Genomic DNA, 19,220 nt, shown 5'->3' on the forward strand with positions numbered 1-19,220 from the left:
GGAGTTTGACTGTTCCACTGTTAAGAGGTTAACAAATTTCCCTGAGTTCGAGGCAGTAGGGCCCCTTTACAATGCTATGTTTAATTCATTTACTTTAATGTTGTGCTTTAATTTGTTACAGGGGTCCAATATGTATTTTTTCTTGGACTACCGTTACCCTCTGGCCGTCCAAGATTGATAAAATTTTATTGTAAGAAAATTTCGTGGTTGTAATAGATATCAATCCAATAAAGTAACGTATAATTTGTACTGTAGAAAAAGTTTTGCGTTGTGTTCGAATTAATTTTTAACGAAAACCACCAATTACGACATCGTCACAGTGCCGGGCTGCAATTTTTAATTTCTTCCATTTGAAATGTATGCTCTTTACTTCAAATTTGCAGTCTTTTGTCCCTGTATATCATACTTTTCATTTAACAATAGAGTCCTGTCGATCATCTATTAAATGCTTTTTGGTGACAACTTTTAAATTGAAATAACGGAACTTCCGGTTTGCATCGGAAGTTCTGTTATAGTCAATCTTAATCTGTTACTCTTAGTATTGTCAAGTCTAATCTCGCCTTTCATTTGACTAACTTCGTTCTCGAGGTTAAGGAAAGAGTGATGGACAGATAGCAACAATGGGAATTTATAGGTTTACGATTTTTTCTAAATTGCAGCCCAATAATTTTTTCAGAAACCTTATGAGAAGATACTATTATTTTCTCATATTAACATATATTACTTACTTTTTATTTAATAACATTTCTAATAAATCAGTTAGGGCATGTGAAATATTAAACACGCGTAGAATAGGTTTTAAATAATAAATAAAAATTAGTAAAATTATGTTCAGAATGTAGTTTATAATTTTTGTAATCTGAAATATTCAGTTTCCATTCACGAAATGATGATTTGTTGCTTTAATATCTGTTCAATGAAACAAATTATATTAATTTTCCTACATTCAATATTATTAACTTTATTATGAACAATATTATGAAGTTATTGAAAAGGCAACACGATTATTTATTTCGGATATACGAAGAAATATTTTCAAAATTTATTGTTCTGTATAGAAGAAATAAACGAAACTGATATGAATGAAAGCTCCTAATTAAGCGGTGAAAGATCTGTTTTTATTTTAGTCTTCTTAATTCTATTTTTATACTTTTTAGTCTTACAAAGAAAAGCTTGATTTAAAGCTTTTCAGAGCCGATTGGATAATACTAATGAACAGTAATACGGATTCGTGCTTCGCCAACACAGTGGCCACGTGGAGTTTTCCGGATTTTCTTCACGCAAGCAACATCTAACTAGAGAACACAGAAAGTCCTCACTAGAAGATCCCGTCTCGGCAGAACGCCCACGTTTCGCGTTAACGTATACGAATAAAACCAAAACTCAAATTTAAAGCTTATTTATATTGAAATTTTGAATAATGCACAGATGTTCAAACACTTTGAATTTTATATATGAGTAAAGTATAAATAATTATTCTGCGCCAGGTTGAATAAGCAATGGCATAAAACAGGATATTACTATAGTCTATATCGTACTGAAGAAATAATAGAAATTTATCGAAATCTTTTGACATATCTCTTTCTAATATTGAAAAACGTCAGAAAATAACTTCATTATAACGATCAATATTATGTGTATAAATGTTCTTTAATTACATCATATTTTTCGATATAACAACTAGAATTGATGAAATAACGCGATCTGCTAAAGGTACGACTATCTATATGAAAGTGACCCCTATTTAGGTGCTAGATACGCGAAGAAAGCACGGAAAACGCCACTTGGCCAGCTCGTTGGCAAAATGAGATCATTGTTCAGAGGTTTAATTCACCTAGCCGCTAATTAATCGGAAGTATATACAATAATATGTCTCGTTTAAAATTATTCAGTTTATGTTTAGGGCCATGATGGGTTCGGACGGGTGTTTTGAGACAGGTCCTAGCAGATCATCTTAAAAAGTTTACGACATCACACAACAGAAATCTAATCCGGATTCTCAGACGGCAACTTTTCCAGTGGACATTCCGACATTTTAAAAGTCGTCTAGCCCCTTGATGACTAAATTTATTTTAAATTAACAAGCCCGAGGCTTGGATTTTTTATAAAATAATTTAAAATTGCCATATTTTTCGTAATTTTTGGGCTAGACACGCGCTGTCTTTTTATTTTGTCTATAAACACTTCTCTCTTTCTCTGATTATCGTAATCTGATTTCCAAAATTATTATTACATCTTTGTTTTTTTTTATTATCTTTACTTTTAAAGTGTAAAATATTTTTATATTGACAAAAATGCTTTATTTGTGTCGAATTTAATGTAATTTGATACGAAAAACGCAAAAAATAAACATGTCAAATTACAACTCGCTGTAATTTATCTCATGTTTCACAGATTGCCATTGGGTTTGTTTGTAAATGAGAAAAAAATATGACTCATTCAAGTGAAGTCAGTAGAAATTTTTTACGACTGCGAGAAACAAACCCCGCTTTACCCCTTACTGCGAAAGTCAATAAACTTTAATTGTTTTATGACCCTATTTTCAAATGCTTCTTTCTGAGTTGTAAATCGATCAATTGACAAAGATTTTATTTTGTTTTTCTTATAAAAACGTTGCATTTAAGATTTAATAGATATTTTCGTTAGAGTTTTAATTTTTAATCTGATATTGTCGTGTGTTAGGCTTAACTCGAACACCTAATATAAAAATTAACATCGCTCAAAATATTATTCAATCCATAAAAATTCTTTGCTGATAGTTTAAATATAAATGTTTCCTGTGCATTAAATGAAGCAATCGAAAAAATAATAGGTGGACCATAAAAAATTCGGCAATTTACGACATGATGTCGAATCGTAAATTTGTTTATTTATAACTAAAAATATTCTCGAAATTTTATCAAAAAAATGCATTTGCAACAATACCTCAATGAAATTCTTACGCAAGAAAAAAATTTGTACAATTAGCGCAATTTGTATTAGCGAAATTAATTTTGAAAATTTTTGTGCTGTTATTTCTCGCAGAGTATAATGAGACTTCGCTGAGTTTAATAATAAATTGCGATATCTCGCTTCTAAATCGGGCTAGAATCGATCTTTTTCTTGAAAAAAAAATTGTTGTTAGAAAAGAATTGATAGCAAAAAAATGCTCGCGATCGACAATAGCGATTATCGCGAACTTGTTTTTTATCCGATTTTTTCCTAGCCGAATGGTCGCGTGGATTCTGTGAGATGGGGGCATTTTTTCGACTTTTATCCCGCGTAAACTCGGCGCGTAATAAAAACGTTATTTATTGCATTTTTCTCAGCTTGAAGAAATAGGAAAACTTGAATTTTTATTCAATATTTTGAAAAATTTTCGAAAAAATGCGACTAAAAAATCCGCCAGAGGGCTTCTGGTGGAATCCACGTGATCAAATTTTTAAAAAGACAAAAGTTTGACGTATTTAAGTTTTAAAAAAACATTATTTTAAAAAATTGTATTGTTTAACATACTGGTCACAAAGTTGAAGTGTTTCTGCGCCTATCAAAACAAACATTGTCATTTTAGCTTTAGTAGAACCGGAGATGTTTACGTTCAATTTGTGATTAATGACAGGGGAGTGTCAAGTTACATTGCTGTCATGGCGTGGGCTCCGTGGTGTGATAAGCGATACTTATTTTTTTATTATTTCAAAATATTTAAGATTTTATAAATGTTCGCAATGTAATTACTTGGATTGGGTTTTGTTTAGGTTGTCTGACTGTACACCAACAAAAGAGTTCATCTCTAGTCATAAATATTCCAGGAAACTCCATCTTCCTATAATAAGTCTATCGGAGGCCTTCTTGCAGTGAATTGGCTTTAAATTTCTTCTTTATACGCCCTTTACTCTTTAATTGGTCGTGTTAGAGTTAATAATAGTTCTGTAAACAGTGTGGGCCGATTTAGCGGTAATATTATTACGTACAAACAGTTTGACGCGTGACGCGCGTGCTTCAATGGAATAATCGTTCCTGTCTCAGTTAGTGTCCCTGAATGAGCTATAAATAACTATAACAGATGTTATAGTTATTTATAGCTCTGTAAACAGTGGGTGGCGATTTAGCGGTAATAAATGTAATAAACGAACCGGAATTGCAGTTTAACGTGTCGCAACGCAATGGGGGATTATAAAATCGGTAAATAAGTGAAATAAAGCAAAAAAATCATTCAAAAAACATAACCTTATTAAGAATCCAACTAATGAACACCGAAAAAATCGTTAAATACATGGTATCTTATAACACGAGTTCACGCAAACGCAATAAATTTTATGAGAAGGGCCGTTAAAAGTATGACGTCAACGGTTCTACGCGGCTAGCACCATGACGACATGTCTCTCGTGATAATGTAAAATCTGAAAAATTTAATGAGAATTATGTAATGCTATTTCCGAGGAAACAAGATATTAATTTTATTCCATAAAACTTAGCAATTCAAACGCTTGTTACTTTGATAATGTTTGCAGAATAAATGAATACACGTATTACGAGGCACATTAATGTTTACATTTTTGAATATGTTTATGATATGTAGCAACCTATAGCGATTATTTCATTAAGTTCGTGTCACGTTAGTGTATATTAGGCTATTACAGTACTTCAATTTCAGTTAATAGCTGAATTAAGATCGATTGAATTCGATTAGCTTCATTACCGATATAAGACAAGGCACTTGGGCAATCTGCCAAATGGGAAATTATCCTCCATTTAAAAATTAGACGCGTGAATAATATATGTGAAATTTTACTTTACTAGTTCTGAAGTGATGAGCGAAATTACCACCAAATACAAGTGTCCAAATTACAGTAATGATATGCAAAATTTGGTTATTATGTAATCGAGTACGTTACGAGACATGTTATTTTAGTGTAATTCTTGCTTTGACTAGTGTTAAACCTAATTATCAATTTTTTATGTGAACTTTAGGAAACGGTCTTCATTAACTGAAAAGTGAACAGAATGGTCAATTTACTCTTACCGGAAGTAGTTTTCTCGCCTTTTCTGATACTTATGAAATGTATTTGTGCAGATTTATCTTTTATCACACCAAAGAGAAAAAGATTTATATATATATATGCAACGGTTTTAAAATTTCTGTCTGTAGTTAGAAGTATAACTTACGTCGTTATTTTATGTGCCGGAACAGAAGATATAGCATTATCTCTGTGTGATGCTTGCGGAGTATTCCAGAAAAACGCAAACGATATAAGATTAATATATTTTTTCTTAAGTCTTTTCAATTTGTATTATTTTCGAGTGTGGAATTTGAAAACTATGAGGACCCCCATTGAAGAAAATCGATTTCTACTGCAAGACATCATAAACGAACCAATATTCAGGCACCGAAAACTCCCCAAACTCTTAAAAATCCAAAATATACTTGTCTTATCGTGGATTATTATTATTGTAAGTTCAATCATTGCTATAATAACGGTAAACGGTTATTTCTTTCTATTACTAGCCAACACTACATGGACGATTCGAGAATCTATATGTATAATTGCATTGAATATAAACAATATTTACATAGCAATGAATAATATTACTATCTTATTCTTTATCATTTTGTTCTGTGAAATGTTAAAGATGCAGTTTTCAATATTGTGTGAATATTTGAAAAATGAGAGCAGGGACATTCCGTTAAGAGTTGTAAGAAAATGTTTACAAAATATCAAAGACAATTTGAACTTTATCAACGTTATTCAGAATGAATTTACAACTGTAATAATAATTACTGTAATATGCCTTGAATTTTCACTAGGAAAGATCATTCTGTTCAATTACGAAATGAAAGACACGTTAAAGTTCTGCATCGAAATGTTTAATATTAGCATTTTATTTCTCTGTTTAAGTTACCCGTATTACTTATCGACCTTGTCGAGAAATGTAAGTAACTCTTTTAAATTAATTTACTATTTTTCATTTACGATTAAACAGTGTATAAAATTTTTTAAACGTAATATATTGTCAGGAAATTGCTTGGAATTAGGTATATAGTTGTGAAAACGTAAAGCTTTTCTAAGGCTGGACGTGAACTCATTTCTTATATTTGCCATCTCCAGCAGATGGATATAACTAATTGTTTTTTTTTTTATTTTCCCGGCCCTTATACACATAACAGAGGAAATCACTCCCAAGATTTTTAGGCTAGGGACACTTTAAACGTCGAGAAATGCAAGATAGTTTGAGGGTTTCTTTTGTATATATGATGTTAGTGTGTGTCTGTTTGTGGCAGGGATGATTTTGTTTATCTACTTTGAAGCATAATAACTTCTGTGTTTTGGAGAAAATTTCTGAAAATTTGCAAGAAGGTTTGTGTATAAAGAGAATCGATGCTATTAAATTTTAATGGTCAAGAGGGGGTAGAGAGAGGGAGAAGAGTCGTATTCTGAGTAGAGTATAAAAACTTCATAAAGATTTTATACGTTATTAGCATTTGTAATTGTTTTTATACAACAAAATTTTACTTTAAAAATTTAATATTGTAAAAAGATTTTTAATTATAATATTAATAAATATTGTGGGAGGGTCACCACAATTTTTAATTTTTTTCCCAGGAAGTTACAAAACTCCTTGCTCGATATTTTACATTTTTAATAATTTTTCTAACAGGTTTTTTAAAAATTAATCTTACTATTCGTAATGTATTTTTAATACAAATTTGCACATTTTTCACATGCTTTTCGCAGGAAATGGATATCTGCGCCATATTGTACAATAGATACTTTCAATGCGATAGTGAGGAAGATATTATCATGGTAATATTATTAAAAACTTTAATAATCTTTTCTAGAATTTCAGTTTCTCGAATATTAAAGATGTTGAATGTTTTTGTTTCAGATCTACAACATGATGAACGACTATCAAACATCAGAACTGTATTTCAATTATCTCGGTTGCTTTCCTATCACGCGCTTATTTATACTGAAGGTACGTACAAGCATTATATTATAACTAGCGAGTGGGCCCGGCGTTGCTCGGGCAAAATTAACGATAGTGAAGATTAAGATTATTACATTATAGTCAACCTTATCCGTTTTTACAGAATGCAAGAATTGGGTCTCCCTGTTTCCAGACTAATTAGAGAATTTTCAGATGGGTCTAAAAATATGTTCGATTTCCCACAAAAACAAAAAAAAACCTGCATCTGCGTCTTGCACGTCGCTTTCTCTTAACAATTCCATTGTTATTGTTGATAATGTCATTGTTTCTCTTAACAACTCCATTGTTACGTAATACTTTTATTGTTGACAATTCCATTGTTACTTAACACTTCCATTGTTGATGGAAGTGTTAAGAATTATTCCTGTCCCTCTCCCCCGTGAGGAGAAATTTCGGAAAATCTCTTCTTAGTGTGCATTCTCGTGACGTACCCTAACTGTATACCAAATTTCAACTTTCAACTCATAACCGTTTGGGCTCTGCGCTGATTATTATTATTACTATTATCAACTCGTCTCGATTATATAGATAGGGTAATCTGTCGGTATAATTTGTATAAAACAATTTTCAAATGAAAAAAAAATTAGTTTAATTAATTCACTCGTACCTCATTATACAAATCTGAAAACAAGTCGAATGTTGAGAAAGTTTCGTTTTTTCATAAGGAAATTTAGGAATGAGTTGCGTAACTTTCCCGACAAAAACATTTAAAATTGAGTATGTGCCATCTGTTATGATGTTTTATTTTATAACGTGTTTGTATAATTAATTATTATGAAATGGCAAATAGTTCGATATGGAGAGTAAAGGCGAGTGTTATAAAAATTGTAAATGGAAATAATGAGTAAACTCTTATTCACTTAATAAAATCCTTTTAATTAATGTGAATTTAATAAAATTTCCTTTTCATATGACCGCTAATTTATAAGTAGTGTGTAAATAAAAGACACGAACAATGTAAATAAATGGAGCAATTATTCATTGTGATATCATCATAATATTGTCAACTTTAATAGTATTTTCCCTGTGCATCGTACTTTCCGGTCAACACTACTGTCATGCCTAAATCCGTTTTAAAAAAAATTTTTGAAGTTCAATCACGTCACATCCGATCAAAACCGGAAGTTGGTATATAGTTAATCCAGACTCTCGCCTATAATTTTTCTATATCTATGCCCGATTTTCACCTAACTAACTTTCTTCTCGAAATTAAGGAAGGATAGTCAGACAATTAGACACACGGCAGTGGCAATTATAGGTCTGAAATTTTTGAAAATTGGAATCGAAATCTAAATGTATAAAATTACCTGTGCTGACTGACTGAGTTACTGATTGATTCATCATCGCCCAGAGCAAACCGCTGAACCTAAAGAGGTGAAATTTGGTACACAGATAGTGTACGCCATGAGAATGCACACTAAGAAGGGATTTTTCGAAATTGCCCCGTGGGGGAGAGGAAGTGCATTAACTCTTAACCTGAAGATTGGCTTCTACTGTACTATTCTAGATGAGATTTTTTGTTGTTAACTGCGTTTTCGTTGGGTACGCCATGAGAATGAACACGAAGAAGGGATTTTTCGAAATTGCCTCGTGGGGGAGAAGGATAGCATTAAGGCTTATCCTTACCCTGAAGAACGGCTTCTTATTTACTATTTTAGATGCGAATTTTTGTTTCTGGTTATTAACTTAATTTCCAAACGTATAATATTTACGTATTACGATTTTTTAACCAAATGTTGGAACCGTTTTAAATTCGAATTTGTTACTGCGTATTTGTTCGATTATAGAACGATTGCAAACGTACTAGAAAATTGATCAAATTGAATTCGATCGATTGCATTAGAAGTTTCTTAATAATTAGAGGTATGTGTAACGCAAGTAATTTTATATATTTAGATTGTTATAAATTACATAATAACTATGGTTGTTGAAATACTGAATATAAATAGTGTTTGACGCCCCACACCATCGTTCGAATTATATTTTTCTGTAAGTATTTGTACGTTATTTTTCAATTCCAACACTATTATCCTGTATGTATTTATAAATTTATCAAATTAGCAACAACTAGTGATTGAGAATCTTAGTGAAATATTGAATGAGGGCTTTTTCTATCAAATTGCAAATTCCTCGCGGGCAAAGCCGCGGGTAACAGCTAGTGCTAAATATTAAACACCGTGATTTACTGTAGCAGGAATTCTAATACATGGACATAGAACTCTGCAGTATGTCTGAATTTGTTTATCGATTTATTCATATTTCTTACATATTCGAATGCATGTAATAAAATAAAAATTTCACTGTAATTGAATTTGTATAATTCGAATAACATTTCTATTCAGCACTACAGCACCTCTGTGTTTTACAGTAAGATACTTTTTTGCTTTTTATTTCAGATGCTTGCCTACTTCTCTACTCAGGCTGTGGCATTCAAAGGAATATACGAAATGTTTCATATTAAAAATACTTGAAATACGTTTAAAATTTGCAAATGAACTGAAGAAAAGTCAGAATAAATAAATAAAACTTTTATTTCTTGTTAGCATATTTATGAATGATTATCTTTTGGAAAGTTATTCCAATAATATTCTCGATAATAGAATTAAACAGTTTTGCTTCTTAAGTAAACGCAGAAACGCAGACCAATTCTTAACAGTGTTTTTCACTTTTGATTTCCCGGCTGTGATATATAACAGAGGAAAAGTATGATGGGACAATATCGGACAATATGACTCCCTCTCTGATATTTTTATATTTTTTGACTCAAAGAACATTTAAACCACAAGAAATGAATTAAATTAGGAGTTATTATATATGTAGTTTAAAACGAACATCGTTTTAATAATTACACTAAAAGTATTATCTCTCTACATTACACTACCCGAAAAAAAACTTACTGTTTATGCCTTCTGTTCTTCTGCAAGTTGAAGTTCTTTCTATGAGAAAGGAATTTGAACTTTTTGTTAGACGTTTGACGCTTTCGCTATAGTTTTTTAAACACCTTTCAAATAATCTCGAAAATAGAAGTAGATATAACCAATAAGTTTCGATTTAGAATTTTATTGAATTCTTTTGTTAACGTTTAATTCATACTAATGAATACTTGTCAATTGTTTGGTGGCCAGGAAAGAAGCATAAAAATTGCTTAAGTATTATTTAACCTTCATTTTTGTTGTATAAAAGCTTAGAAAGTGAAACCATTATCTTCACTCTCAAAATGATTTTTTTTCTTGGTTATTTCCGCTATATTTTTTCTACTCTGACAAATATTTACCGTTCTATTTCTTTCTTCTGCCATTATCAACTATGAACAATACTCGTCTATGCAAACATTCTTTTTCTGACAGAACTATATTAGAGTGTAACGAGTACAACTTGAATATCGTAGTATCAAACAGAATTTTGTTAGCACTAAGCTCAAATATATTCGTGTAAAGAAACTTTTTACTAAAAATGTTTCTTGTTTGGTCAATGTTTTAATTGCCGTGGGCTATAAAGATCCGCCTCTAAAACCTTTCTCATATAAAAAGCGAATTTACGGAGGTGCCCGAGCTTAATTGTTTCCCCATCTGATGCCTCATCTGAGTAAAGTTGTACTTGAATAGTAAGTATTTGTATTCTTGTATCTGTATTCTTGTGAAATTTTCTACATCCTCTATTGGTCCCCAGCAGCCTCCACTGTACTAATGAAGTTTACTGTTTTTAAAATGGATAAATCACTTATCACTTCATTAGTTTGTGTAGAATACATTAGGCTGTGTCGTGAGAAAAAATTATCGAATGTCAAATTAAAACCTTTTCTGAAAAATGTCACATAGGGGCAATTCATGTGTATTCACGCTATTGATTCTTAGTAAATAATAACAGTTAAAATGAATAATTATAATTTGAAATAATTCAGTTTTATTCTTTTATACTAATACAATAAATGTACATTTAGATTCAGAGGTTAAAACATTTGAATTTATCGTGGACAAACACATGGCGGAAACACACTAAAACACATTCTTTTTTTCTCGATTACGCATTCTCTTCTACATGTCGAAGCTACTCTTAACGGTTGACAATAAAAAATAATGGGATTTGGAGTATATTTTCCGCCATAGTGTGCTGTATTAAACATAAACATCGCAATTTTTTATTTCTCTATAATATACATTAACGTACAAAATCATTATGAATAAAACAACTTACCATTGGTAGAGATTACAATAATTGCTAATAATAATAATTTCATTGTTATATTAAGAAAAACGCAATAAATATTGTCAATTCGGTTGTTATAAGATGATCCTAATACATTATTTATATATATATATATATGATTAATTCATGTCATCATACCATAAAAAGTGCGAATTGTATAAAATCTGTAGTTAGAAAAGTTTTTTCCTGTAAAAACAATGATGAATTCACAATTTTATAATCATTTTTATTAAAAAACATATTTACTTTATTGTTACATGTAAATGTGGCAAGAAATTGAAAGCGCAAAAGTCATTATTATTTGCTAAAATTCTTAAGGCATAGAACAATGATATCATTAGGAAGTTACTAAGGTTATATGTCTTTACGAAACACTGTACTGTACATTACTTCGTGATTTTAAGAATTACTAAGACAATACTGTAAATACCTAAAATTTTTAAAAGCGAAAGTTGATTTATTTTAACGTAAAATAGAACTTTAAGTAATGTTTTAATGTTTTCATTATTTTACACTGAAAAATTATACAAAATAGAGTAAGAATTCTTATGCTTTCAATTTAATTTGTTTCAATAATTTCAAATTACATGTTATCATTATGCACAGTACAGTACATGCAAGAAAGAACCAAACATTGGTAAATGTGGAAGAGATTTTCTTTCATTAGAAACATTAAAGTACAGTACTGTATTTTACTTTTAAGGCCTATTCTAATATGCTAAATAATCATATACGTGTGTGGTCTCGGACGGAAATAGATTTTTAAATTACGGCTCCGGCAATCCGACGAGATAGTAAAGTTACCACCTATCAAAAATGAACAAGGCAATACTTAAAGGTCACGTTTAAACAAAAAACGTTTTTTTGGTAATACGAAAAAACAAAAGATGAATTGTGAGGAGAATGTGTAAGTCGAGGGGAATGTAGTTAGAAAGGAGTCGCGTTCAGTCGCGAAATGACCTGCCTACTGAACCGCCTCCGAGAGATTTCAAATTGTCACCAGCTGATGAGTGGAAGCTAATCAAAGAGCGGATTCGGGGGGTTAAACGCATAAAAACGCAAGATCCAAGGTCATGACGTTCTTTTTTATTGTTTATATATTCTGTTACTTGGTGCTTTCGTGGGTGACAGCTGTAAGATCCCCGTCTTCTTCGGAGAAACCTTCGCTCACCTGTCGTGACCTGTACCACCAAAGTTTATCTCTTACCAAAGACTTTTCGTTTGACGCTGCGCCACGTGCCACAGGGCCGACACTGTCAACCAGGTTCCGACGGAGAACCTCCATTCAGGACGTTCAAACTTTTGTTTGGACTGTCATCCCAATCCCTAAGCTATGTCACGGCAGAAATTTAGAAAATTTGTTGTAAGAAAAGTTTTGTAATTTAATAAACGGGTTAAACGATGGCAAGCCTGTCTTAGAAAGCTTTACATGCCCACACACAACAGTCTTAACCTCAAAACGTGCTGACCTCTCAACTGTTTTGATTTACTTCTCCAACCGGCAAACCTCACATACAGAATCTGGACTCCTGCTTGTAGGCGTGCATGTTGTACACGTGTGAGTTTGCAGACGAAGTCCATAAATCACGAAATTCTTGCATTTAAATTACAACAATAGATTATATAGAAAAGAGAGAGAGAGAAAGAAAAAAACTCTTGATCTAGACATCGCAACGCAAGATGTAACCAACGAGTGTCCGAACACGTGCCGGAACACGTGCCAAAACACGTGTTAAAAACGATCCATCTATGTCAAACGGCAGAGTAGAACTCTGACACGAAAGTCCATAAACAAATGGAATTATGACATAAAGACTCATAAATAGGCGAAATTCTGACTCGAGTGCTCATAAATAGTCGATCTAAGAAGACAACTTCGGAAGAAGGGACAGTTTAACAGATAGAAAACCGTCGCGCTTCAATCGTAAAAGTTCCTAGATGACAGAAATCGCAATTAACGGGCTAAATTATGAGTTCGAGTCTTATAAATTTATCAACAGTTTCCGAACACAATGATCAAAAAGATGCCAGATGGACACTCCGAGTCGGACCTTTCCCATGACCCAGGTCGTCCCGAGTTTCGCCTAGAAACAAGGAAAAGACCAATCGGAAAACGGGAAAGGGGATGATGGGCCAATCGGAAATCGAAATAGCGAAGGAAGAACTTTTTTTTAACAGTAATAGAGCAGACCTTCTACCTGGTAATAAATGTCAGGCTTCCTGTGCTCCACTTTATTTCCAGACGGTCTCTGTTTCGCTCAATGCTTTACAGAGTGATTGGTCGAGCGAAAAACTATAAAAACCGGAATCTCCAAGGTCGGGGAGAGTCTCCTCCGCCTTCCCGCAAAGACCCATGAACTGAATTTAAGTAAATTTGGTGACTTTGTATGTTTCGATGTAGTTTTTTATAATATTACGATAAACGAACTTTCGATTTTGTAAATTGTATTATACTAAAAAATAAAGTTTTTCGTTATTCTCCTACTTAATGATGTATTTATAATGTTTCTGAACTAAATAATACTTATTAAATTGAAATCCAAGCTTTACAAAGTACTATGAATATTAGAGAAGACCGTTTTACTATAAACTACTACGTTTTACTACAGCTTACTCCAATGTTGATTCTACGAAAAGTAGGTCAGACAAGGACCGTTAGACTAATGACGTAGGCTGTTTACTTTTTCCGGTCGCATCGGTGCACTCCCGATAGCGTCATTTACAGAAGTCACACCTACTTTTTTCTGACGCGAGCCAATTAGGAATATTAATTTTTTTAACCAATCAGATGACGGCGGGAGATTTAAATTCGATTTATGTCGATAGATGGCCGTCTAAAATTTCATATTTATTTTAATTTTCTTTCTTTTATTGTAATTTCTCGAGAACTAAAGGATATTCCAAAACAAAGTTGGAGAACCCAACTACTCGTGAAAATTCTACGACTTCACGAAATGGTCCAGGTATTTTATAAGAATTTTTTAACGGCTATTTCTGTCCCTCACCACTGCCACTCGATCGCCTTGGACGGCTATTTCCGTCCCTCACTGTTAAGAGGTTAAGAGGTTACTATTTAACGGTTTTCACCGATTCCACCCTTCATTCCCATCTAGTTTCAGAAAGTGGTTTCAGCGACAAGGATTTTACATGTGCTTTTAAAATAGCTCACCTCTACTTGAGCCGGCAAAACAACGTGTACAGCATTTGTAGCAAACCAAAAAAATATTTTGCTTGAACACAAGATGATGCTGCATCCCTTAAAATGAGATTCCAGCTGTGACTCCCACAAGGTAAAAAATAAAAAAGTGGATTAATTTTAATTATACATTTCTGGACACCACTTTGTTCTCCACGCATATTGGTTCCATTATCATATCCTTGGCCTCTGCAGTTTTGCAATGATATATCCAGCTGTTCTAGCTCTCTGATAATATATTATATAACCACAGCTGAGAGTCAACCTCTCAGCTGAGAGTCAACCTCTCAGCTGTTGTTTTTTCGACAGCTAAGAAGCCAATAAAATGTTCTTCAGTGTCAGCTGTATTTGTATTAAAAAATCTTATAATAACTGACAGTTGTTCAACACGAGAAACATTACGAGTGCAATCAAGAATAATCGAGTAATATTTATTCTTTATTATTTTATCAACAATTTGAGTCTTTGTGTGACTTGCCATTAATTGTATAAGTTTATTTTGAATATTTTTTTGAGATAGTGGTCATTAATCGTCTTGTCTGTTACTTGTTTTAGGTGAAGTTGCAACATTGGACTAAATCAGGCTATTAACTTTACTAAATCTATAAAGTTGCTGCTAGCCTCACTTGAATCTGAGTCAGATATTAATTTCTCTCTATGAGCTCTGATGGCCAAATTGTGAGATACTAAAATATTTACAATTGCAAGTAGTCTTTCTAAAATATATCTCCAACGCTGCCTTTCTTGTTCAGTTTGAGTCTGGGTTAAAGAGTCAATAGTGGTTCAGCTTTTTAACCCGTTCTCTAAATTTAACCATTTCAACATACAATCTTTGTGCAGTCGTGAGACTTTAGGTAATCACCAAAGTGTTTCCAATCACACACTCCTTCACTGGATCCAATTCTTGTATTTTCTAGTCCGAACATTCGACACGGAAAGCAGTAAACGGCATCCTTTGTTTGTGGATAAATCATCCAGCGCCTGTCAAGTTTTTTACCATTAGGTAATATTTTACTGTAATGATATTCGCTGAATCGCCGTCCATTATCATTTACGGGAAAAAAAATCAACTTTAACCCGGATTGGACCTTTTAATAGAATCTCAGTTCGGTCTACACCAGTAATTGTTAATGGCCACAAACCTGGGTCATTTTGAGGATTCAGATTTTCAATTCCGCTAGTCATAGACTTAGACATAGACTCAGATATGTATTCTTGGCTGGATAGTGTTGACGGCGGCAGTGTAACAGACAATGATGTTGTTGACTCATTATCTTCGCTATTGTTATATTATATAACCCATTGAACGCGTGCCTGTCCGACCGTCCGTCCGCGTAACGGTATGCCAAAAACAAGCACTAGAGGCGCCCCTATCGTGTATTATATTTCAAACATTTAAATTAACAATATAAATTATTATTTAAATTAACACCCACTAGGGGCGCCCTAGTGAATGTTACCAGCGAAGGTAAATAAACAAATTAAACTATTTTAAAGTATTTGTAGAATGTTTAACAACACTAAATAATGATTTTCAATTATCATAAAATTTGTAATGAACGCCCACTAGGGGGCGTCCCGGGCTCCTAGTATAATATAATATAATGAAAGGTTGAACAGTACAAATTAATCTAATAATCTTGATGTTCGTTTTCATTTTTCTCCCGGGCAACGCTTAGCTTATATGCTAGTTATTAAATAGAAATAAACGGGATTGTGAAAAATAATGAAGTCAGTAATATAGCTAACACAATAAAGTATTCTACAAAGAATCCGTGAAGATTTCAAAGACAATGTAATACAGTGTAGTATATTTTATTTAACAAAATCATAAGTATATTGTATAGAAATTATAGTTATTAAGTATCGGAACTTTGGTTTCATTCCTACTTTTATATAATCTGTTAGCATAAAACTAATTAGTAGGAAACTTAATTAAAAACAATTCGAATTCGCTTTATAACCCTACTACTTACTGTAATACCTGGTAAGCAGATATCATGTGCCGCTTTTTCTAAGCACAATTCCTCAATACATGCTATTCCTCAATATTAACATAACACATATTTCTCTAAAAAAATTTTCTTTTATTTGTTTTGATATTATTTTAAGGCTATATTTCTCTTTGCAATAAAATAATTTGTTCATTGACAGAAAACTTTACACTCATCGGAAATGTTTTGAAACTCTCTGTCGATGATTGCAAATGGTTCTTATTTTTTAAAACGTGTTATTCGAATCCAAATTACTATTGTCGTTGAAATAACTTTCATTTTATTTCTGCACAGCTGTAGCTTATAATTTCAGCTGTAAAAAAATCAGTTGTGTGTTTTAGGTCCATTGTAGAGAAAATAATAATTCGAATAAATGTTACACAGAATCTTATTTTCCTGGCTTCTGTAAAAAATTTAATTACAAGAGGCAAAGTTGCAGACCAATTTCAGAAACCGTTGGCCTTGAAATTCTCAACTTGGGTTGAAACACACGCACGTTCGATGCGAACCCGAAAGATTCGTTGTTCTTAACGACTAATTTGTAATAAAACGTGATAAGTTCGTTGTGAAATGTCCAGTCGATGATGTCAGTTCGAACGACATTTCCTCCAATAGCGAGTAAGTGCGACGAAAACGCGAAGCTCGTAGACAGGAAGGATAACAATTGCTATTCAATTTGATAATCGGGCGATCAGGAAATTACTTTGTCGTGTCAGAATGGCCGAGTGGTCTAAGGCGCCAGACTTAAGATCTGGTCCTCGTATGAGGGCGTGGGTTCGAACCCCACTTCTGACAGATTGTTTTGCTCGATTCATCGGGTTCAATCTTGTCGTTCGATTTGCATTCGGGATATTGTATATTCGCGGTAATTTCGGAAATCGCTTCTACGTCTCTTTTGTTACAACAGTTTTTGGTAATTCGAAGTTATGAACGGAATGTTATTTTAAGACTCTGTGGCCTGCATTTCTCTCTACATTTAAAATATGTGTGTACATTGTCATCAAAGTAGACTGTTTGTTGAAGCGAAATGTTCGAGACAGATGACAGTGTTATTGTATTGTAAAGAATGTCGTCCTTAATATTTAAAAATCCGTTTTGTCGGATTAAACTTTACTTGAAATAAAATATTAATAGCTTTATTATAATTGATTTATATTTGCTACGATTACTAACATATTTTTACGTTGGTTTCAGTCGATTCGTCTTAAAGGTAATAAAGACTCGTAAAGTTTATAAATTAATTGTTAAAGTTCAGACCATTTATAAAAGTATACAATATTTTGGTTATGTTTTGATAATACTCTTAACTTCAAAGTAGAAGGTATCCTGAGTCATCGTGAAAATTTATGAATTAAAATGTACACATTGCAACCAAAGATGGAACCAAAGTTTCGTTGTTTCAAGAAATATAAAGTTCGCGAAATTTTTTTATATCTTTGTCTTTTAATATTGTACTATATATATATATATATATATAATGGGAAGCAAAGCGCCATCGGACGACGAAAGACGAAGAACGAGAACGAGACGAGAACGAGACGAGACGAGACGAGATTTGAGAGTAGCCAGACGACGTTTGAGAGAAAAGGCGGGAAGAAGACGGAAGACGAGTCCAGACGGGACTTCATTTTTCTTTTCCACTAAGACGAGACGATTCAAATTTAATGTTAAATGTTTATGTCGTTAATTGTAATGTCTAGTGTCACAATTAAATGTTAGTTTAGTAAGCAATTAAGTGTCTTTACTGGACTAAGCACAAGCGAAGTTACAAAAGTAGGAACAAGACGAAAAGAAAGTCCTACTTATATATATATATATAGTATAATAAAAAAAAGAAAATATGAAAAATTATATGTATATGTGATATTTCTCTAGACCTTATCTAGTCTTTTGTCACCTCGATAAAGAGAAGGGGCTAATCAAAGAGCAATGAAAGGAAGTTGGGATCAATCGATATGATTCAATTTGGAGATCCACTTTTTGAAATCCCGGATGCCAAAGAGAAAACAGGGATTTCTCTCCTCAATGTTAAGTAACATGTTCCATCCTGTCCTTTCGTATTTGTATGCCCCGCAGCCTTCTCATTCATCGATCGGCTTGTTGCCATATTTCACTGATCCATTGATCGACCACTACCTCTCCCGCTTGTGTCTCAATAATCGGCTACAGCGCTGCCTGAAGGCCGACGGGTCGACGAGGGAAACATAATAAGAGACACGCTCTCTCTCATTTCTTTTGAACTATCTTGAGAAAATACTTATGAAGCTTATATAAATTTGTAAGATTTCAATTTTCTTTCTAAATAAACGGTAAAGTTGACACAACTTAGTGTCTAATCCACACCCACGTTTCTCTTCTAATCACTTCTTTATTTTGACTTTGATTTTCCCTCCTCTTTCGCCAATCTATCCCCTTTCTTCAGTTATCAAGTCTTGCAAGTTCCGTAAAAAATTCCGAAATATATTAGTTTGTTATTATCCAGTGAAACAACGACCAATTTTTTTGAATATAGTTGGTTAAAAAGGTGTTAGCCGCACTATCTTCTACTTAGTTGATAACGCAGGGTGTGAGCTACAAGACTGTTGACCGTGAATCGTTACTGAAATATATCAGAATAGCGACTCCGATAAAACAAAAATATCGAAGCAACCTGTCAGCAATGCCCATGCCCATTGAAAAACACGCAAATGACACACGAGTAATTACATTTAATAACTCAAGTTATCAATACCTTTTTGAGAGGTGGGTCAAATTTTGTTCATTATTGTTTTTTAGTACTAGCTCGTGGGTCACTGAGTCAGCGACGTCACTTGGAAAGGGGGCAGGAGGATGGTTAAAAACTACTTTTTTATAGTTCT

General features: G+C 32.9%; 1 protein-coding gene and 1 non-coding gene across 2 annotated transcripts; both read left to right on the top strand.

Annotated features, from left to right (window-relative positions):
* The first annotated feature begins 5,504 nt into the window (after positions 1-5,504).
* On the top strand, positions 5,505-9,437 carry LOC136981139 (uncharacterized). Its single transcript, XM_067277416.1, has 4 exons — positions 5,505-5,910; positions 6,714-6,782; positions 6,865-6,954; positions 9,363-9,437. Exons 1-4 carry the CDS (start codon positions 5,557-5,559, stop codon positions 9,435-9,437), a joined length of 588 nt encoding a protein of 195 aa, XP_067133517.1. The 5' UTR covers positions 5,505-5,556.
* A 7,636-nt stretch (positions 9,438-17,073) lies between these two features.
* TRNAL-UAA (transfer RNA leucine (anticodon UAA)) lies at positions 17,074-17,157 on the top strand. Its single transcript has one exon. It is a non-coding gene; the product is annotated as a tRNA-Leu (tRNA).
* The last annotated feature ends 2,063 nt before the right edge of the window (positions 17,158-19,220 follow it).

The sequence above is a fragment of the Centruroides vittatus genome, unplaced genomic scaffold (assembly GCF_030686945.1).
Source record: "Centruroides vittatus isolate TY-2023 unplaced genomic scaffold, ASM3068694v2 contig_746, whole genome shotgun sequence".
In the NCBI taxonomy this organism is placed as follows: Eukaryota; Metazoa; Arthropoda; class Arachnida; order Scorpiones; family Buthidae; genus Centruroides; species Centruroides vittatus.